At 62.6% G+C, this 16574-nt stretch overlaps 2 protein-coding genes across 10 annotated transcripts in view; both read left to right on the top strand.

The window, feature by feature from the left end:
- CABIN1 (calcineurin binding protein 1) overlaps positions 1–4874 on the top strand; it is a 153993-nt gene extending 149119 nt beyond the window's left edge. For all 9 annotated transcript variants that reach the window (XM_058690975.1, XM_058690977.1, XM_058690976.1 and 6 more), the window contains 3 exons: positions 2765–2929; positions 3994–4220; positions 4329–4874. In XM_058690975.1, coding sequence (XP_058546958.1) covers positions 2765–2929; positions 3994–4220; positions 4329–4472 — 536 coding nt within the window. In that variant the 3' untranslated portion in view covers positions 4473–4874. The remainder of the gene's footprint in view (positions 1–2764; positions 2930–3993; positions 4221–4328) is intronic.
- Positions 4875–7223: 2349 nt separating this feature from the next.
- Positions 7224–14948, top strand: SUSD2 (sushi domain containing 2). Its single transcript, XM_058690964.1, has 15 exons — positions 7224–7385; positions 8909–9116; positions 9265–9416; positions 9843–10010; positions 10532–10706; positions 10839–11040; positions 11261–11346; positions 11440–11708; positions 11783–11926; positions 12021–12179; positions 13043–13291; positions 13407–13679; positions 13831–14007; positions 14096–14198; positions 14310–14948. The coding sequence occupies exons 1-15, from the start codon at positions 7304–7306 to the stop codon at positions 14332–14334; spliced, it is 2472 nt and encodes an 823-aa protein (XP_058546947.1). The 5' UTR covers positions 7224–7303; the 3' UTR covers positions 14335–14948.
- Positions 14949–16574: the final 1626 nt, after the last annotated feature.

Below are 16574 nucleotides of genomic sequence, written 5' to 3'. Positions count from 1 at the left end.
GGCACATCGCCCCAGAGCCCATCTCCCACAACCCCCAGAACAGGGAAAGCACCAGGAAAGAGCCATCCAGCAGGGTGACTGAGTGACCTGGCAGTGTGACCAGCATCTGCCTCTCCTGGTGACCAGCAGGCAGCCTGGAACCAGGCATAGGTTTGGATGGACAGGAAGGGTAGGCCTGCCCTGCAAAGGCACCCAGGAACTAGAGGGTGTACAGGGTGGTACCGAAGCCAGAGACGGCTACACGGGAGGTTGCAAGCCACCTAGGAGAGCAGGCTTGAGGACAGATCCTCTCAGGACACGTCCCCAAGGTGCGAGAGCACGGGGAAGGCAGCCTCCCCAAGGTGGACAGCCCCGCCCCGTACCCCCCACTCCCATGGTGCCCCTCACACAGGCCTCTGGCTCCAGCCGGGGGAAGGCGGCCGGCAGTGGCTGGGAGTGTCCAGTCCTGACTTGTTCCACCTGCTGCGGCCTGCGGATGGGCAGGAGTGGTCTCAAGCTTCTCTGGTCACTAGCTGAGCCTCACCCAGCTACCCAGGCCATGCTGACCAGGGCCACCGGCCTCATGTGGTGGATCCATTCCCTTGCGGAGCTCAGGGTTGTTCGTGGACATCCAAGAAGCTTAGTCGTGTGTCTCCCACAGAGGGGGCCTGGCCCTGCCTCTTGCTGCCCGCCCCCCACCTCCTTGCTGAGCACGTGCTATCTCTTTGTTCGTTGGATATTTGCCCACTACAGGCCAGGACCTGGTTTGGTGCTAGAATAGTGCCTGGTCTACAGGTAAGTGAGGGTCCTTCTTGCTGAGGGGCCAGGCCTTCAGGAGCAGGGAAGTACATCGGGGAGGAAGAGTGGAGAGGGCACTGCAGGCCATGGGACCAGCCTGGTACAGAAAGCACCTGCCTGAGCAGGGCGCCCCCAGCCAATGGGCTTAGCTGTAATGCCAGCCTCATGCCATCCCGAGAAGCCAGGAAGAGTCTGAGCCAGGGCTGGTGCTTCCAGGACACTGGTCCTTAGGGACCCAGTGCCCAGACCATGAGTCTGCCCCAGAGAGCAGGGAGAGTAGCCCGATAGCAAAGGACTCCAGCCTGGCCATGTGTTTCCCACAGGCAGGGATCCTGAGACCAAGGAGGCCAGGGGGACCCAGATGGTCCTTCTCTTAAGGCTGGGCCCCCAGGCCAATCCCGTCCCCCTCAGGCTCACCTGCAGCCCTCCTCACAGGGCCTCCAGGGTGGTGGTGGGGAGGGGAGGGGGCTGCCTGGCCTACAGAGCACTACCCTACGTGCTTAACACTCTCTGCTAGATGCCCCTGCCCGAGTGTCCCTTCACCTCATGGTGGCCCACCCAGAGGAAAGGCCTGGAATGGGTGGACAGTCCCCTGGGATAGGAGAGAGCCAGCCTGACACCTGACCCCTCTGAGGGCAGCCCCAGGCCCTCCCTGCACCCTGCTTCCCCTGTCCTGCTCCTGTCCTGTAGATACCAATCAGCAAGGAAGCCAGCAGCCCTCCCAGCCGACCTAAGCAGCCGCTTTAGGCTCCTCGGCCAGGCCCTCAGGGAACAGCCCCATGAGAAGAGGTCGGACACAGGCAGGCAGGCGGAGCACTAGACCAGACACCCACCAAGTCTGCTTCATGAGTGCGTGCCCAGCCACAGCGAACCAAGTCCTGCACCAGCGGTGTGGGATTCCGGCTGCTGTCCCTGCTCCCCAGGTCCAGGGGGAAGTAGGAGGAGCCTTCCGAGGTGCTCACCCCTGCCTGCCATAGTGTAAGGGGCTAGACACTGGGACAAAGAAGCTGTGACCATGCCGGCCAGGCTGTGAGACCTGAGGAAGGGCGAGAGTGGCTCATGGCTTAGGTAGCCAGGGAATGCTCTGTCCTCTGGGAGCTGGAAGCCAACAGTGGGGAGGCCACGGCTGCTCAGTGGCCCAATCTTTGTCCCTGTCCCAGGAGCTGTCACTCCTGCCTTAGTCAAGGCTGGGGTGGGGGCGGGGGTGGGGCTTTACCTGTTGGCGAAGGGGAAGGAAGGGCTCAGTGGGAAAGTGGGAGAGTAGAAGGGTTGTGGGGTGATGGCCATCTAGGCCCAAATAAAAAGGAAGAGGGGAGTGAGGGGAGGAAGGGAGCATGAGGAGGCAGGATGCGGGGGGAGGAGCTGCAGGGCACTGGAGGCAGGGCCTGGGGGGCTGGGAGCTGGTGGCCCGATGCTGACTAACGGCCTGGCTGGCGGCCATAGGCTCAGCCTATACCCCTCAGGCCCATCAGGCCTTGGCTCAAGGGAGGCCAGTTCCCGGCCCCTGCCTCATGCCAGGGAAGGTGTGGCCTGGCAGAAGGGCATGGTGCCAGCACACCGCTCTGTCCGCTTTGGTCTCAGCTGGTTGGTTTGGTTTTGGGTCCTGACCATGTTTCTGAGCACCACTCCAGTAAGCTAGTGGGAAGAGCCCATGAGCCCACCCTTTAAAGTCCTGTGATAGTGTTTGATTGAGGGGGCTGGGGCCTCACGGTCCCCCGTGTTGCCCCTACCGTGTCAGGCACACAGTGGTCCCGGGTGGTGGGCCAGCCACACCAGCGTCCACGGGGTGCTGAGCGGTTTCCTGCCAGTACCAGCCCGGCCCTACCCATGCAGTTGTTCTAGAGAAGCCCCTGCCGGTCCCCTGGTGGGGGTGGCGAGCTGCCTCGGCACGGGTCCCCTGCCAGGTGTCCCAGGGTGCAGGAGGGAGGGGCCCTGTCTTGCAGGCTGGGTGAGGGTTGTAACCTGCAGCCCTCCTGTGTCCCCACAGAGGGAGAAGAGCTGGCCGGCGGGGCAGAGGGCACGGCCTTCACGCCCCAGGAGCCACTGCACGGTGAGCAGGTGAAGGCTGTTCCTGACAGCCCCTCGGCAGAGCCGCACTGCTGGCCCCCAGAGGCTGCGCCCCGGACAGGCGCCGAGCCCACCTGCAGCCAGGGTAAGACGAGCTGGGAGCAGCCAGGTTGGGCCTCACCTGGAAGGGTGGAGGGCGTCACAGGGTGACCAGCTGGCAGAGCAGGGCCCGGGGAGGACCCAGTCATGCTGAAGCACAGCGGAGAGGCAGCTGGGCAGGGAGGCCCAGAGTGGAGACCCCCTCGTTCTACCTCTGGCTCCACAGAGACTAGCGAGGGCGGGTGGCCAGCCCAAGCTGAGGCCGCTGAGTCCCAGAGAGGAGGCCCCCAGACAGGGCCAAGAGAGGGGTTGGCATGTGGGGGGAGGAGTCTGGGGCAGACAGAGGGGTGGCCAGCCTGGCCAGACAGTTGTCCATGTCCTAGTCATCCCTGTGGATAGAGCCCTTTCCCAACCAGCCAGCCCCCTGGGGACTCCTCAGGGTCGGGGATCTCACTGACCCTGCTCAGGACTGTAGGGCCTGGTACCAGCCAGAGGGAGCCAAGCATGGGCTTTTAAAGCCATGGGACCTTGGAGGAATGTGGAGACCAGCCAGGCCGACCCGGCGGCCCCTAGCCCTTGCAGCTTCACGGAGCCTGCCAGCCCCGGAAGTGCTGCCTCCAGCCTCCTGGGAGATGCAGCCCTGGAGCGGGAGTGGAAGTGAAGAAGTGAATGCCCTGGCGCTAGCTGAGTGACTGGCGACGGGCCCCAGTATCCCCCCTGTGGTGTGGACACCAGTAGGACAAGCATCCTAGGATTGTTGCAGGGATGCGGCCGTTAATGTGTGCACGGCGTCTGGAGGGCCTGCTCCAGGGGCTTGCCTGTATCCCAGGCCCTGGACTCCCAGAGTGCACTGTGCTCCTTGGGCGGGGGGGCGGGGGGAGTCCCAGTCCCCAGACCTGGGCAGTCGCGGAGGCAGACACAGGAGGCCTGGAGCCTGCCAGCCAGCACAGACCAGAAGGCCAAGAGAAAGCACCCTTGGCCTGACGCAGCAGGAGGAGGCGTTCTGGGTGCCTCTGTTTTCCAGAAGGGAAACTGAGGCCCAAGCCAAGGAGGGGCAGGCAGGCCCAGGAGACTGTGAACAAGGCTCAGCTCCCACTGTCCACCCCACAGTCACCAGCTCCAAGGTGCCCAGTGGTGCAAGTGCCCAGTCACCCGAGGGCCCCCCCAACAAGGCAGAGCCCGGCCGGGCCAAGTCGCGCCTCCTCCCCAGCATGCCAAAGCTGGTCATCCCCTCGGCTGCCACCAAGTTCCCCCCTGAGATCACCGTCACGCCGCCTACCCCGACCCTGCTCTCGCCCAAAGGCAGCATCTCGGAGGAGACCAAGCAGAAGCTGAAGGTGACCACGGGTGCTGAGTGGGGGGCATGGGCGGGACGTGGGCTATAGGGGGACCTGGGGCCAGGCCTGGGCCACCCCTGACCAGTGCCCTGCCCGCTCTGTGTGCAGTCGGCCATCCTATCTGCCCAGTCGGCCGCCAACGTGAGGAAGGAGAGCCTGTGCCAGCCGGCCCTGGAGGTCCTGGAGACGTCAAGCCAGGAGTCCTCGCTGGAGAGTGAGACGGACGAGGATGATGACTACATGGACATCTAAAGCGTGGGGCCGTCCCCCCGCCCCCTGGCCCAAGCCCCTCAGCCATACGGGGCCCAGGCAGAGCACCATTCCCCACACAGACCCCAGTCCACCCAGCCTCCCTCCCTTGCGGTATCCTCCCCTCCCGCCTGGGCTGTGGTCTGTCCCCACCACATGGGCTCCCGGAAGAGGCCGAGCTTGGCCACGTGAAGACAGCCGCAGTTCGCACAGCGGGGCTAGCAACCTTTTCTATGAGACGTTGACTTTGTATAACCGTGTCCACACCCAGCCTAGGTGGCCGTGTCCACACCTTGATGCCCGGATGAGCCGGGCTTTGCCTGTGTCATAGTGGAGGGGTCATTTAGGGTTGGGCTCGCCCCACTCCCTTTTTCTGGTTTCTTTTCTAATAAAGATGGAACAGTTGTCTTTGCCTCTTTGTTCAACCCGGGGGGGGGCTTGCTGTCCAGGGTTTCTGGGCCCTTCTCCCCATAGATCAGGGCCCAGCCTTTGGGCATCCCAGGAGCAGGCAGGGGCTGGGCAGGCAGTGAGTCAGTGTGGAGAAGTGAGCACAGGCCAAGTAGGGCAGACCATGTGGGACTGGAGTCGGGCGTGGAAGAGGCCTCAAGAGCATCCCCGAAGGGCTCAGAGTCGGGGGGTGCCCCTCTGGAATATGGGCAGGGGTGGGTGGAGGAGGCTGCAGGGAGCAGGTGGTGTCAGGCCTCGCCGAGAAACTGTCTTGTGATGGGCGCCCAGTGCAGAGGCCCCTGAGAGGCAAGGTCGGTGTCAGGAAGCGGGAGGTGGGGCTGGCAGGGAAGGTACTTACACCCCAGCACACTTGCCTTCCAATGAACTGGCCATGCAGTTGTGGGGCTCAGTGCAACATGTAACTGGGGCTCCTGTTCAAAAATTAATTTTCTAAAGGTGACAGCAGAGCATTATGCAAGCCCGCGATGCTGGCTCTGCTCTTTCAAGGCTCTGAGTACGTCTGTTTTGGGGAGGCACAAGTTGCAGGGGCCGCAACCTGCCCTTTACACTGTCAAATCCCTCAGTGCCTTGGAGACCCAGCTGTCACCCCCCCACAGCTGTGGGCTGGCCCTGCCCCCAGGGGTCTCCCTGAAAAGCTGTCCAGGATGGAGATGGGGACGCTCCTTGCTGCCCTGTGCCCCTCATGGGCTGGGCACTGCCAGGGTCCCCAGCCCAAGGCTGGCAGAGCCATCATGGGGACACAGCAGCACAGCAGCCTTGGGGAGGTCCTCACCAAAACGTCCCTAAATCCAGGTTCTTTGCCAGGCGAGGGCAGGGCAGGGGTAGCGGTTACTCAGTTGATGCCCCTCTCCCCAAATTCCTACCTTCTCTTCTTCTCAGACCGGAGTGCCCAGAAAGAGTTCTGGGAATAACGCAGCAGTCTCCCAGGGCTTCCTGGCTCTCAGACCCCCCAAGGACACCTGGGACCCATCCTGGAATCATTCCTATCCTCTTCCTTTCCCTGACGTGCCACAAGGAGCACCCTCGCCCCAGGGCCTGGGATGAGCCCCAGCACTAGCCGTCAGCACCCACCTAGAGAGGTGCCGTGAGCTCCCAGCAACCAAGTTGGGAGATGTAGCTCCGGACCACCCCAACTGGCTTCCCTGATGCCTATAGGAGCCCCCTTTCCAGAGAAACTGCAGGCCAGATGAGAAGGGGGGGTGCCCAGGGAAGGGAGGCTGGCCAGACCGCAGGAGCTGAGGAGGGTCGCTGGATGGCCCTAAGCTCATAGCCCCCACCAGCTTCAGTTCCCTTCTTCTGGGGATGTATCCCCTTTGGACGGACACCTTTAGAAGCTGCCTCTGGGGAGACAACCATCTGTCGGTCTGGACACCCAGCCCAGGTGGCAGGGTCCAAGTGAGTCCCAGGCTTGGGACGGGAGGGGGATCTCCAGGAAGCTGCCTGGGGCCTAGCCCAGCACTGCAGCCTCTCCCAGTGATCCCACCTATCCACACCAGGACCTCAGTTTCCTTCCTTGCATAGTGAGAAGGGAGAACAATGAAAAGATAATGCAAATTCTCTGAGTGACTGCCAGGGGTGGGCGGGGTTGGGTGGCTCTTCTCCCAGTCTCCCTGCCCTGTTTGGAGCCCTGTTTCTTAGGCCAGCCCCACTCCGGGGATTCCAGACCAGGGGGTTCTGGTCTCAGCCTCTAACCCCACTGTTAACCTGGCCAGGCTCCCTCCCACAGCCTTCGCCCCCTCCCTCAGAAAGGGATCCCCTCCTCCCCTCCCTCCTTCAGTACCCACACAAGCCAGTGATCAGCAGGAAGTTACTTGATCCCTCTTCCTGCCAGGCTTGGGGGAGGAATTGGGACTACCTGCTCCAGGCGGGGAAGCTGAGGCCGGGAGCTGGGAGATCTGGGGCTGAGGGCCCCCAGGGCACTGGAATCCAGAGATTCTAAGGACCACCTGGCCTAACCCACCGGGCCAAGTCCCATCCCCAGCGGAGCCCCACCCTGGCCGCCCGCCCGGGGCTGGACCTGGGGTGGGATCCGGTGGTCTAGGTTGGGTTGTGGCCTCTGGACATCCAGATCCCCGAGTGCCAGAGAGGTCCAATAGCTGGAGGCTCGGACCCCCTCCCCCGCGTCCTGGGCTGGCGGGCCAGGAATGTGCTAACAGCGCAGGTTGGGCCCTACCGGCCCACGAGGGCACCTGTGGACTTTGAGAGGGGAACCGGGTGGGGTGGGGTGGGGCGGGGCAGGACGGGACGGGACGGGGCGGGGCGGCTGCGCTGTGTGCGGGGCGGGCGGGGCCAGGCCAGTGGGGAGTGAGCCGGCCTGCAGGCTCCCGGCCACTGCTGCGCTGCAGGCTGCAGACTCAGGCCGCACCATGAAGCTGCCCCTCCTGCTCTGGGCCCTGCTGCTGCTGCTGCTGGCGACGGTCCCAGGCCCAGGCCCCGGGCCTGCAGCAGGTACGCCCTGACCCTGCCCTTCTTGCCTCTGTCCGTCTGTCTGTCTGCCTGCTGCAGCCAGGCCCAGGGTGGACACCCCTCTGCTCAGCCTCCTCCATCTGTCAGGCCATCTGGGACTGTACTGGGGGTTGTGGGAAGAAATTCTGGGGATCCTAGGGTCCAGGGGCTGCTGGCAGGATGGAGAGTCAGCTGTGCCCACCCTAAACCCGCTAGGAGCTGGGAGGTGCTGGCTGCCTGGGAGGGAAGTGGTCTAGAGGAGAGTGGTGGGCTCAGGAGAGCCCTTGGCCTGCACGAGGATGTGCTCACACGTGGAGGACCCCCAGTCCCACTAAGCCCCCTGTCAGGCAAGAGGAAGGATTGTGGGTCCTTATTAGGGTGGGGCTGAACCTGAGAAATCTGGGGGAAAGCTCCTACTCCAGAGCCTCAGGCTGGACTGGGCTGGAAGTGACAGGCTCCCCAGCCCCCCACCCCACCCCTATCTCCCATCTTGGGTAAAAGCCACCACCCTTCTGCCACTTATCTCACTTACTGGCATCACTCAGCCTCCTCCCCCACTCCCTTGAGCCATCACATCCTCCCTCCGTCAATAAATGTTTATTGACGCTCTTGAGTGCCAAGCCCTGCACTGGGTGAAATGGGGTCACTGGGGTGGCTCAGGTCCAGTCCCAGCACTTGACTGGCCCCCTTTGATAGGGTCACAGGGAAAGGCCAGGTGGGATGGGTGATCCTGCCTTGGCATCTGCACCCCAGCTCAGTCTCCACCCTCCAATCTGCCCAGCCACGTCCCGCCGCAGAGGAATGGATTCCCTGAAAATATGGCCCTGTCATAGGTCCCCATGGTGGTAAGAGCCTAGGCCTGATGTCCACAGCCCCACACCAAACCAGCCTCTCCTTCACACTGGCCCTGCTGGGCCCTCTGCTGGAGATGTCCTTCCACTCCCCTCAGAGGAAGGGAGCACCCCTTGCCCTCTCCCCTAAGGGTGGGGCTCCTTCGGGGGCCACGGTCGGTGAGCTGGTGCTGCCTGGCGAAGTGAGATGGAGCACGCCAAGCCCGGGCATCAGCCCTTGCCAGGCCTCCAATGGGCCTCTTAGTAGCTACCTTCCCAGACCCCAGACTGTCCTCCAGGCTGTGTCTGTTGACCCTTCAGTGAATAGAGAAGGGTCCCCCGCCCACGTCAAGGGCTCAGCCACTGCTGGCCATCTGCGGCTGTGGTCTTCCAGGACTTGGTGGCAGAAGGTCATTCCTGCCCAGGGGGCTCCTCTTGATACTGCAAAAGTTTGTCTAGAGACATTTCCCCTTATCTCTTCTTGTTCTAGCTAATCATTCAAGCAGCTGCTAGATCATTTGTACCAAGAATCCCTCCCCCACAGGCCCTGTGGGTTTCCACTGTGTTCCCTTGGTAGGTAGTGCGATCCTGGCCGGCATTCTCCTGGGGATGCTTCTCTCTAATGGACTCCAGGAAAATAAATTCGAGGCCTGCCCGTGGGGCAGCCAGGCACTCAGGGCCCTCCCTCTCGTCCAGGTGCCAAGGGGACATGCTCCCACCGCTGTGGAGACCGGGATGGGCTCTGCTCCTGCCACCCGACCTGCTCCGGCCTGAACACCTGCTGCTCGGACTTCCGGGACTTCTGCCTGGAAATCTCGCCCTACTCAGGCTCTATGATGGGTGGCAAGGACTTTGTAGTGCAGCACCTCAACTGGTTTAACCCCACTGATGGTGTGATCTGCAGGTGGGAGGCCCGAGGGGCTCCCTGCATGCTGGGGACCCAGGGACAGCTGGCTGGTTGGGTCCCCCAGGGAGGAGGTCAGGAGCCCAGGCCTCGGAAAGGGTCAGCCCACCATGGCCCAGGCTTTCCTGCCACCTCCGGCCCCCCACAGGTTTAAAGAGAGCATCCAGACCCTCGGGCACGTGGACTCCTCTGGACATGTGCACTGTGTGTCACCCTTGCTGTATGAGACGGGCCGTATCCCCTTCACACTCTCGATGGACAATGGTCGCTCCTTCCCGCGTTCGGGCACCTGGCTGGCCGGTGAGCCCCAGCTTCCTGGGCCTCGGTTCCCCAACAGGGACTTTCCCTAGCGCTAATCTATGCACACCTTGCCTGCCAACCATGCCCTGCTTCTCTGGCTTAACCAGTCCCTTTGGAGGCGCGCCCGACCACAGGGGCGTGGGTTCTCCAGCTCCTCTCCCCACCCCCTGACGTCCACACAGGGGACCCAGCCCAGAGGGAGTGGGGGCTTCAGGAGTCCCCAGCCAGGCCAGGGGACGGGGGAAGCCAGGTGGAGACCTGGGCAACAGAGGGCAGCCTCTCCCATGGCCTCTGTCCTTTCCTCACTTGAGGGGCTGGGGGAGTCATTGCTCTAATGAGACTGCCACGTTTTATCCTTGGGAGGCACCCCCAGCTCTCAGAGCCCCCGGGCCTCGGGCCTCCGCTCACCCCTCCCCTCCCACCCAGTGCACCCCAGCAAAGTGTCGGAGACAGAGAAGAGCCAGCTGGTGAATGAGACGCAATGGCAATACTATGGCACTGCCGACACCACAGGAAACCTCACCCTGACCTGGCAAGCCTCGGCTCTGCCCACGGAGACTGTCACCATCGAGCTGTGGGGTTATGAGGAGACAGGTGAGGCAGGCCAAAGGCTGGACTGACGGAGGAGCTCTGTAGACCAGTAGGGTTGGGAGTTTGGGGCTTGCAGAGGTGGGAGAAAGAGAATTCCAGGTAGGGCCAAATCCCAGGTGGGGATCTCGAGCAAGAAAAGTACAGGCAAGAAAGGGGACTGGGTGGGAGTGGGGTGGGGGAGGGGAGGCTGGGGATCACTAGCTGTTTGGGGTCCAGCTCCGGGAAGCAGGTATGGATATCCCCAGCTCTTGGAAACAGAAAAGCTTGCTCCGCCCATCCTCTCCAAGCCTCTGGACTGCTAGCCTGGCCTCGAGCATGGGCTATGACCCTAGCGTGGGGGAGGAGGAGATGGTGGTCACTCGAGCCAGGGTCCTTGCTGGAGCGGCAGGGCAGGCCTTCCTATGGGAATCATCTGTTTATCTGTCCATCTGTCAGGCTGCTCTGTGCATGCTAGGGAACTGGTCCCTCTGCCTTGGGGCTCTTTGGAGGAGCCCCAGCGCTGAAAAAGGCCTTTTCTCCCTCAGGGAAGCCATATTCAGGGGAGTGGACAGCAAAGTGGTCATACCTGTACCCTTTGGTCACAAACATCCCCAACTCCGGCTTCTTCAACTTCACTCCAAAACCCGCACCTCAAAAATACCAGAGATGGGAAGTGGGTGCACTTCGGATCATCAACAGCAAATACTACGCGGGGGAGAAGTAAGGGCCAGCGGCCATGAAGAGGATGGGCTGGCGGGTTTGTCCGCGGCTCCTCCCCATGCTGCACAGGGAAGCCAGAGCTGGGGGTGGGGAGGGTGGGTGCAGCCCTCAGTGAGTGCGTGGCCCCCGCAGGGATGTGCACGCACTCTGGAGCAACGAGCACGCACTGGCCTGGCACCTGGGTGACGACTTCCAGGAGGACCCTGTGGCCTGGGCCCGCGCCCAGTGCCTGGCCTGGGAAGAGCTGGAGGACCAACTGCCCAACTTCCTGGAGGAGCTGCCTGACTGCCCCTGCACGCTGGCTCAGGCCCAGGCTGACTCTGGCCGCTTCCATGTAAGCCCCTACCCGGGTCAGGGCATGGGAGATGTTGGGGGCAGGTGGGGCCAGCTGTCCCCACTACACGCACGGTGGCACCCGCCCAGGAGGTGGGGTGGGGAAGTAGAGGCCCTTGGGAGGTGAGGCTGGGGTCCGAGGGCCCTCAGGGGTTGACTCCCAGCAAGGGGCTGATGGAGCCTGAGGCCAGCCCCGGTGACAGCAACATCCTGCTCTGTAGACAGACTACGGCTGTGACATTGAGCGTGGCAGCGTGTGTACCTACCATCCGGGTGCCGTGCACTGCGTGCGCTCCGTGCAAGCCAGGTGAGCCCCGCAGGGGGAGGCTGGGGCAGGGGGCAGGGCTGCGGGGCACGGTCCCCACAGCAGCCCTGACCCGTCTGCCCCCCCCCCCCCCAGCCCCCGGTACGCCTCTGGCCAGCAGTGCTGCTACACGGCAGCAGGCACACAGCTCCTGACGGCTGACTCACCTGGTGGCAGCACTCCGGACCGTGGCCACGACTGGGGCGCGCCCCCATTCCGCACACCACCCCGTGTGCCTGGTCTCTCCCATTGGCTCTACGATGTCATCAGCTTCTACCACTGCTGTCTCTGGGCACCCGACTGCTCCCGATACATGCGGCGACGGCCCTCCAGTGACTGTCGAAGCTACCGGCCACCGCGCCTAGGTGGGTGCCAGCCGCAGCTGGGCCCCGAGCAGGGCCAGGCCAGGCAGGCCCACCTGACCCTCTGCTCTCCCCAGCCTCTGCCTTCGGGGACCCACACTTCATCACTTTCGATGGTGCCAACTTCACGTTCAATGGGCGTGGCGAGTACGTGCTGCTGGAGGCGACGCTGACCAACCTAAGGGTGCAGGGGCGGGCCGAGCCCGGGACAACGCCTGAGGGTGAGGCCCGGGCCCGTGGGCCCTGGGTGGCTCAGGGTCATCCCGGGAGGGAGGCTGGAGCTGAGCAGACAGTGTTCTGCACCTGCCACCCCAGGCACGCGGGACCGAGGCACAGGGCTGACGGCCGTGGCTGTCCAGGAGGGCAACTCGGACGTGGTAGAGGTCCGGCTGGCTGGCGGGGCAGGGGTCCTACAAGTGCTGCTGAACCAGGAGGTGCTCAGCTTCACCGAGCAGAGCTGGATGGACCTGAATGGTGAGTGAGACGGCCCGGGAGCTCCAGCGGGCCACTTGCACGCCGTTTCCCTCCCGCCGGAGCCGCCATCCCTCTCGCTGGCCCTGGGGTTCAGAGCACGGGTGCAGCGATGGAGGCCTCTCGCTATGATCCACATGCTGTCCCCACTGTGCCCAGCCTCGTGGTGCACCAGTCAGCCCCACCCCTGCACCCCACGCTGAGGGGCCCGGCACAGTGGACACATGCCCCAGCCCACGGCTGTCTGTGGGCAGATGAGACTCTAGGCCTCTGATAGCGAGGTGTAGCCAGGGGACCTGGTCTGATCTCATGCTTTCATATGGAGCCCCAGACACATGTGATCAGAACCCTGAGACGCCAGGACAGTAGGACTTGGAGCTGGAAGCTACAGTGATAGGAATCACCTGCGTCAAGGACACTGGCTGGCCCTGAGGGCTAAGGAGCAGCCTCCTGCCCGACCGCCTTCCCTGGTGGTGCTCCCTCAAGGAACTGCGCTAATGAAATGATTTGCGGCTGGGGTCGGGGGGGGTACCTGGGATGGGCCCTGCTGCTGCTGAGGGTGCAGGGACCCTCAGGAAGGGTGGGGGCAGGCATGGCTGCTGCCTCCTCAAGGAGCGAGGACTGACAGGTGACACCACATGCAGGGCCTCGGCATGAGGGGTCCCTTCAGAGCCTGGGCCCTTCATATTGGTGTGGGGGTCCCAGTACAGGTGTCGGCACGGGGTGAGAGGGTGTCCCAGCAGGCCCTGGGGACGCCCTCCCCTTCCCTGAAAGCCCATGGATGCTGACCCACTCATTCTGGGGCTGTGGAGTCCCAGCACGGTACCCTCAGTGGGCAACGCTGACCCCAACTCCACTGTGCCCAGGTATGTTCCTGTCGGCAGCTGCTGGGGACAGCGTATCCATCATGCTGTCATCGGGGGCTGGCCTGGAGGTCAGTGTCCAGGGTCCATTCCTGAGTGTGGCTGTCCTCCTGCCCGAGAAGTTCCTCACCCACACACGAGGCCTCCTCGGCACACTCAATGATGACCCCACGGATGACTTCACCCTCCGCAACGGGAAGGTCTTGCCCCTCAGCTCCAGTTCCCGAGAGCTGTTCCGCTTTGGGGCTGACTGTGAGTGACCACAAGGCACGCACTGGGGGTGGGGGGTGGGGGACAGTCAGTGGAAGTGAAGGGGGGAGACTCCGGACTCTTGACCACCAGCAAGACCTGCTGCGTGTCTCCCTAGGGGCCGTGGAGAACGCCTCCTCCCTGCTCACCTATGACTCCTGGTTCCTGGTTAACAACTTCCTGTACCAGCCCAAGCATGACCACACCTTTCAGCCCCTGTTCCCCGAGGAGACCACCCCCAACCCCAGCCAGGCAACTGAGGCTGCTGAATTGTGTGGGGACAACCATTTCTGCAGACTTGATGTAATGGCCACTGGGAGCCTGAGTGTGGGCAATGCCACACGGATGGCCCATCAGTGGCACCAGCATCGTGTGCAAAGCCTGAAGCCTGGTGAGGGCGTCTGGGGGCACAGGCAAGGGGTGGGCACCTTATGCTGGGACAAGGCCTCCTAGGCTGGCAGCTGCCAGGGGGCAGGCAGCTGCCAGGGGGCAGGGTAGCCAGTGGCTTAAACCTGTGTTCTATTTCTGGTCTCCTACCCCAGTGAGATCCTGTGGCTGGCTAGCTCCGCCCCCCAACGGGCTCAAGGAAGGTATCAGCTACCTGATGGGCTCCACTGTCCACTTCCACTGCAATAGCGGCTACAGCCTGGTTGGGGCAGAGGCCAGCACCTGCCAAGCTGATGGCACCTGGTCCAGGCCCACCCCAGTGTGCCAGCCAGGTGAGGATGCCCTGCCCACCTGGCCCCCCTACCCCCGCCCCCTGCCCCCCGCCCTCGGGCAGCCCTCACTGCTCTGCCCTGTCGCCAGGACGGAGCTACGCGGTGCTGCTGAGCATCATCTTTGGAGGCCTGGCAGTGGTGGCTCTGGTTGCACTCGTCTACGTGCTGCTGCGCCGCAGGAAGAGCAACATGTAAGACCCCACCCACCCAGACCTGGGTTTCCACCAGCAGGACCCTGGTCCATGCCCCTCCTTGGCTCTCCTAAGACTCTATGCCTGCTCTAGACAATGTCTCTGTTGCAGGGCCAGCTGGGGTTCACAGCCCTGAGGGGAACGCATCTGGCCGGCAGCAGGAGCCACATGGGGCCACCCTGGAGCCAAGACCACCCTCCCAGGAGAAAGCCCCAAACCTCTGAGAACATGCACCTCACTACTTTGCTCCTCAAATCCCTAGCACCATTCACCTGGGACCCCGGACAACCGATGCCTGAGCCTTTAATGCCCATGGACTTGAGGACTGGTGACCTGCTCTGTCACCTCAGACCTGGACACCCGGCTCTAACCGTGCAGTTCCCGAGACCAGCACCTGGTGCTCTAGCCCCTAGACTCCATACCCTTGAATTCTAATACCTGTCGCTAGAGACCCAGTACTCCGGCACCTGAAACTCAAATGCCAGTACCTCAGATCCCGTGTCTGATGACCCTGACCCCTGATATACTGAGACCTGGTGCCTCAACACGGGAGCCCTAATGCCCAGCTGCCTTGATTGCTGAACTTGCCCCAGCCTGAGTGGGAGAGGCTCAGTGTGTGGAGAGGCCCTCAGCACACCCTAGTGGAGAGTCACTCTGAACTCCAGGCTTGTAATTCCAACCGTTCTGGAATGTCACTTGAAATACCACCCCTACCTGTACCAGGAGAAAACAAACCTGTGGTTCCCCCTCCCTTGTGTCCTGGTGCTCATGCTGTGCTTTAGTTCCAGTTCCAGAGAGTTCCATGGTTGCCTTGTGGGGTCAAAAGCACCCAGAGCAACCCGGATCTGAGTCCTTCATCCACTGGCAGGCCACCTGGGGCATGTCCCTCCCCAGCCTGTCTCCATTTGAAAAGCAGGATTGTGAACAGTGTCTGTTTTGTGGGTTGAGGACAAAGGACAGTGTCTGCAAAGGGTTCATCATGGATGCCATGCCAGGTACCCAGGAGTTGGGATGGGCCAGCACAATCACCTGCCCCAGCACCGCCCTGAAGGCAGTGACTGGTAGTTCCCGGACCAGAGCCCATGTTCTGGGTCCCTGGGCACTTTACCCAGGAGTGCCCAGGAACTGGGTATGGAGCACAGGCCTCCTGCTACTGCTGCCCTCTTTGTGGTGAGGGTGCTGAGTGGGGGCCATGGGAGGGCCTAGGCCAGATAGGGTCAAGCTTGTATCATGGGTCTCAGAGAAAGCACAGTGGAGGGTGGGGTTGGAGATTGGTGCTCCCTGGTCCAGTCTCGTGGCTCCGACTGAGAGGTGGGGGTTGGGGGAATTTGCCCAAGGAATGTAGAACCCTGGGCGAGAGGTGATTGGAAGTGGAGGCCCCCTTCACTGCGACATGCAGTGCTGAGAGTGGCCACACGGGGGCAGCAGAGCGTAGGAACAGAGGTGGGAGGTGGAGGCTACCCAAGGTCCTAGGGGAAGGCGGTCTGTGTCTGCTCTTCAGCTGAGCCAGCTGTTGAAACCTTGGCTAAGGCTCATGCAAGCCCACCTCTACATCTCTCTCTGCTGGGAGGGCCTCTCAAGTCACCCCCCGGTCTCAGGAGCACAGGTTTTCCAGTTGACACTGACCACCGGGGCCAGAACGCAGGCCTCCCCAATCTCTTAGACCTGCTCCTGGCCGACAGTCCTGGGCAAAGGTGGGAAACCTGAGTGGTAGGGGCAGGTGCCCTCTGGGGGAGGCAAGTGTGCACAATGGGGTACATTCAAAGGAACAGAGATGAGAGTGAGGGGTTGGGGATATCCTTGGGGAAGTGCCCAGGAGACTAAAGGAGGGGGATGGGGTGGACGCTTACTGCTCTCAGGCCCTACTCCCTACTACCCCACGTCTCCCGGCTTCCAGCTCAGGGCAGGGTGGGGCTGAGGGCTGGCCCCTTGGCCACCGGGCAGGTACTTTCCTCTGCAGATGAGGCAAAGCAAGGCTAGCCTCCCACCGACCTGGGTCCTCAGGGTGTCCCTGTGCCAAGCCAGGCTGGCTCGGCCAGGCACAAGTCAGCGGGTGACAGGTCAGTTTCCTGGTCAAAGCAGCCTGGACCTGTGAGAGCAGGCACACAAGGGTTGGCAGGTGCAGCTTCACAGCTCCCAGACCATGCCTGAAAGCATAGGTCAATTGTCAGAGATGTGATTGGTGAAAGAGGGCGTTCCAGGCAGAGGAAAAGCCTGGGCAGAGGCTCAGAGGAAGAGAAGTGGAGTCTGGTCTGAAGAATAGTGACGCTTCTCCCACCAGGCAATGGTGGTTGGGCTTTATCCTAAGAGTAGAACATGGCCTCCCTTGGTCTTCCCGACATTTCTACATTCCTACATTCCTGTACCCTTCATTCA

This window comes from Neofelis nebulosa, chromosome 11, assembly GCF_028018385.1.
Source record: "Neofelis nebulosa isolate mNeoNeb1 chromosome 11, mNeoNeb1.pri, whole genome shotgun sequence".
NCBI lineage: Eukaryota > Metazoa > Chordata > Mammalia > Carnivora > Felidae > Neofelis > Neofelis nebulosa.
The sequence above is the reverse complement of the archived record's forward strand: the minus strand, read 5'-3'. Positions and strand labels throughout refer to the sequence as shown.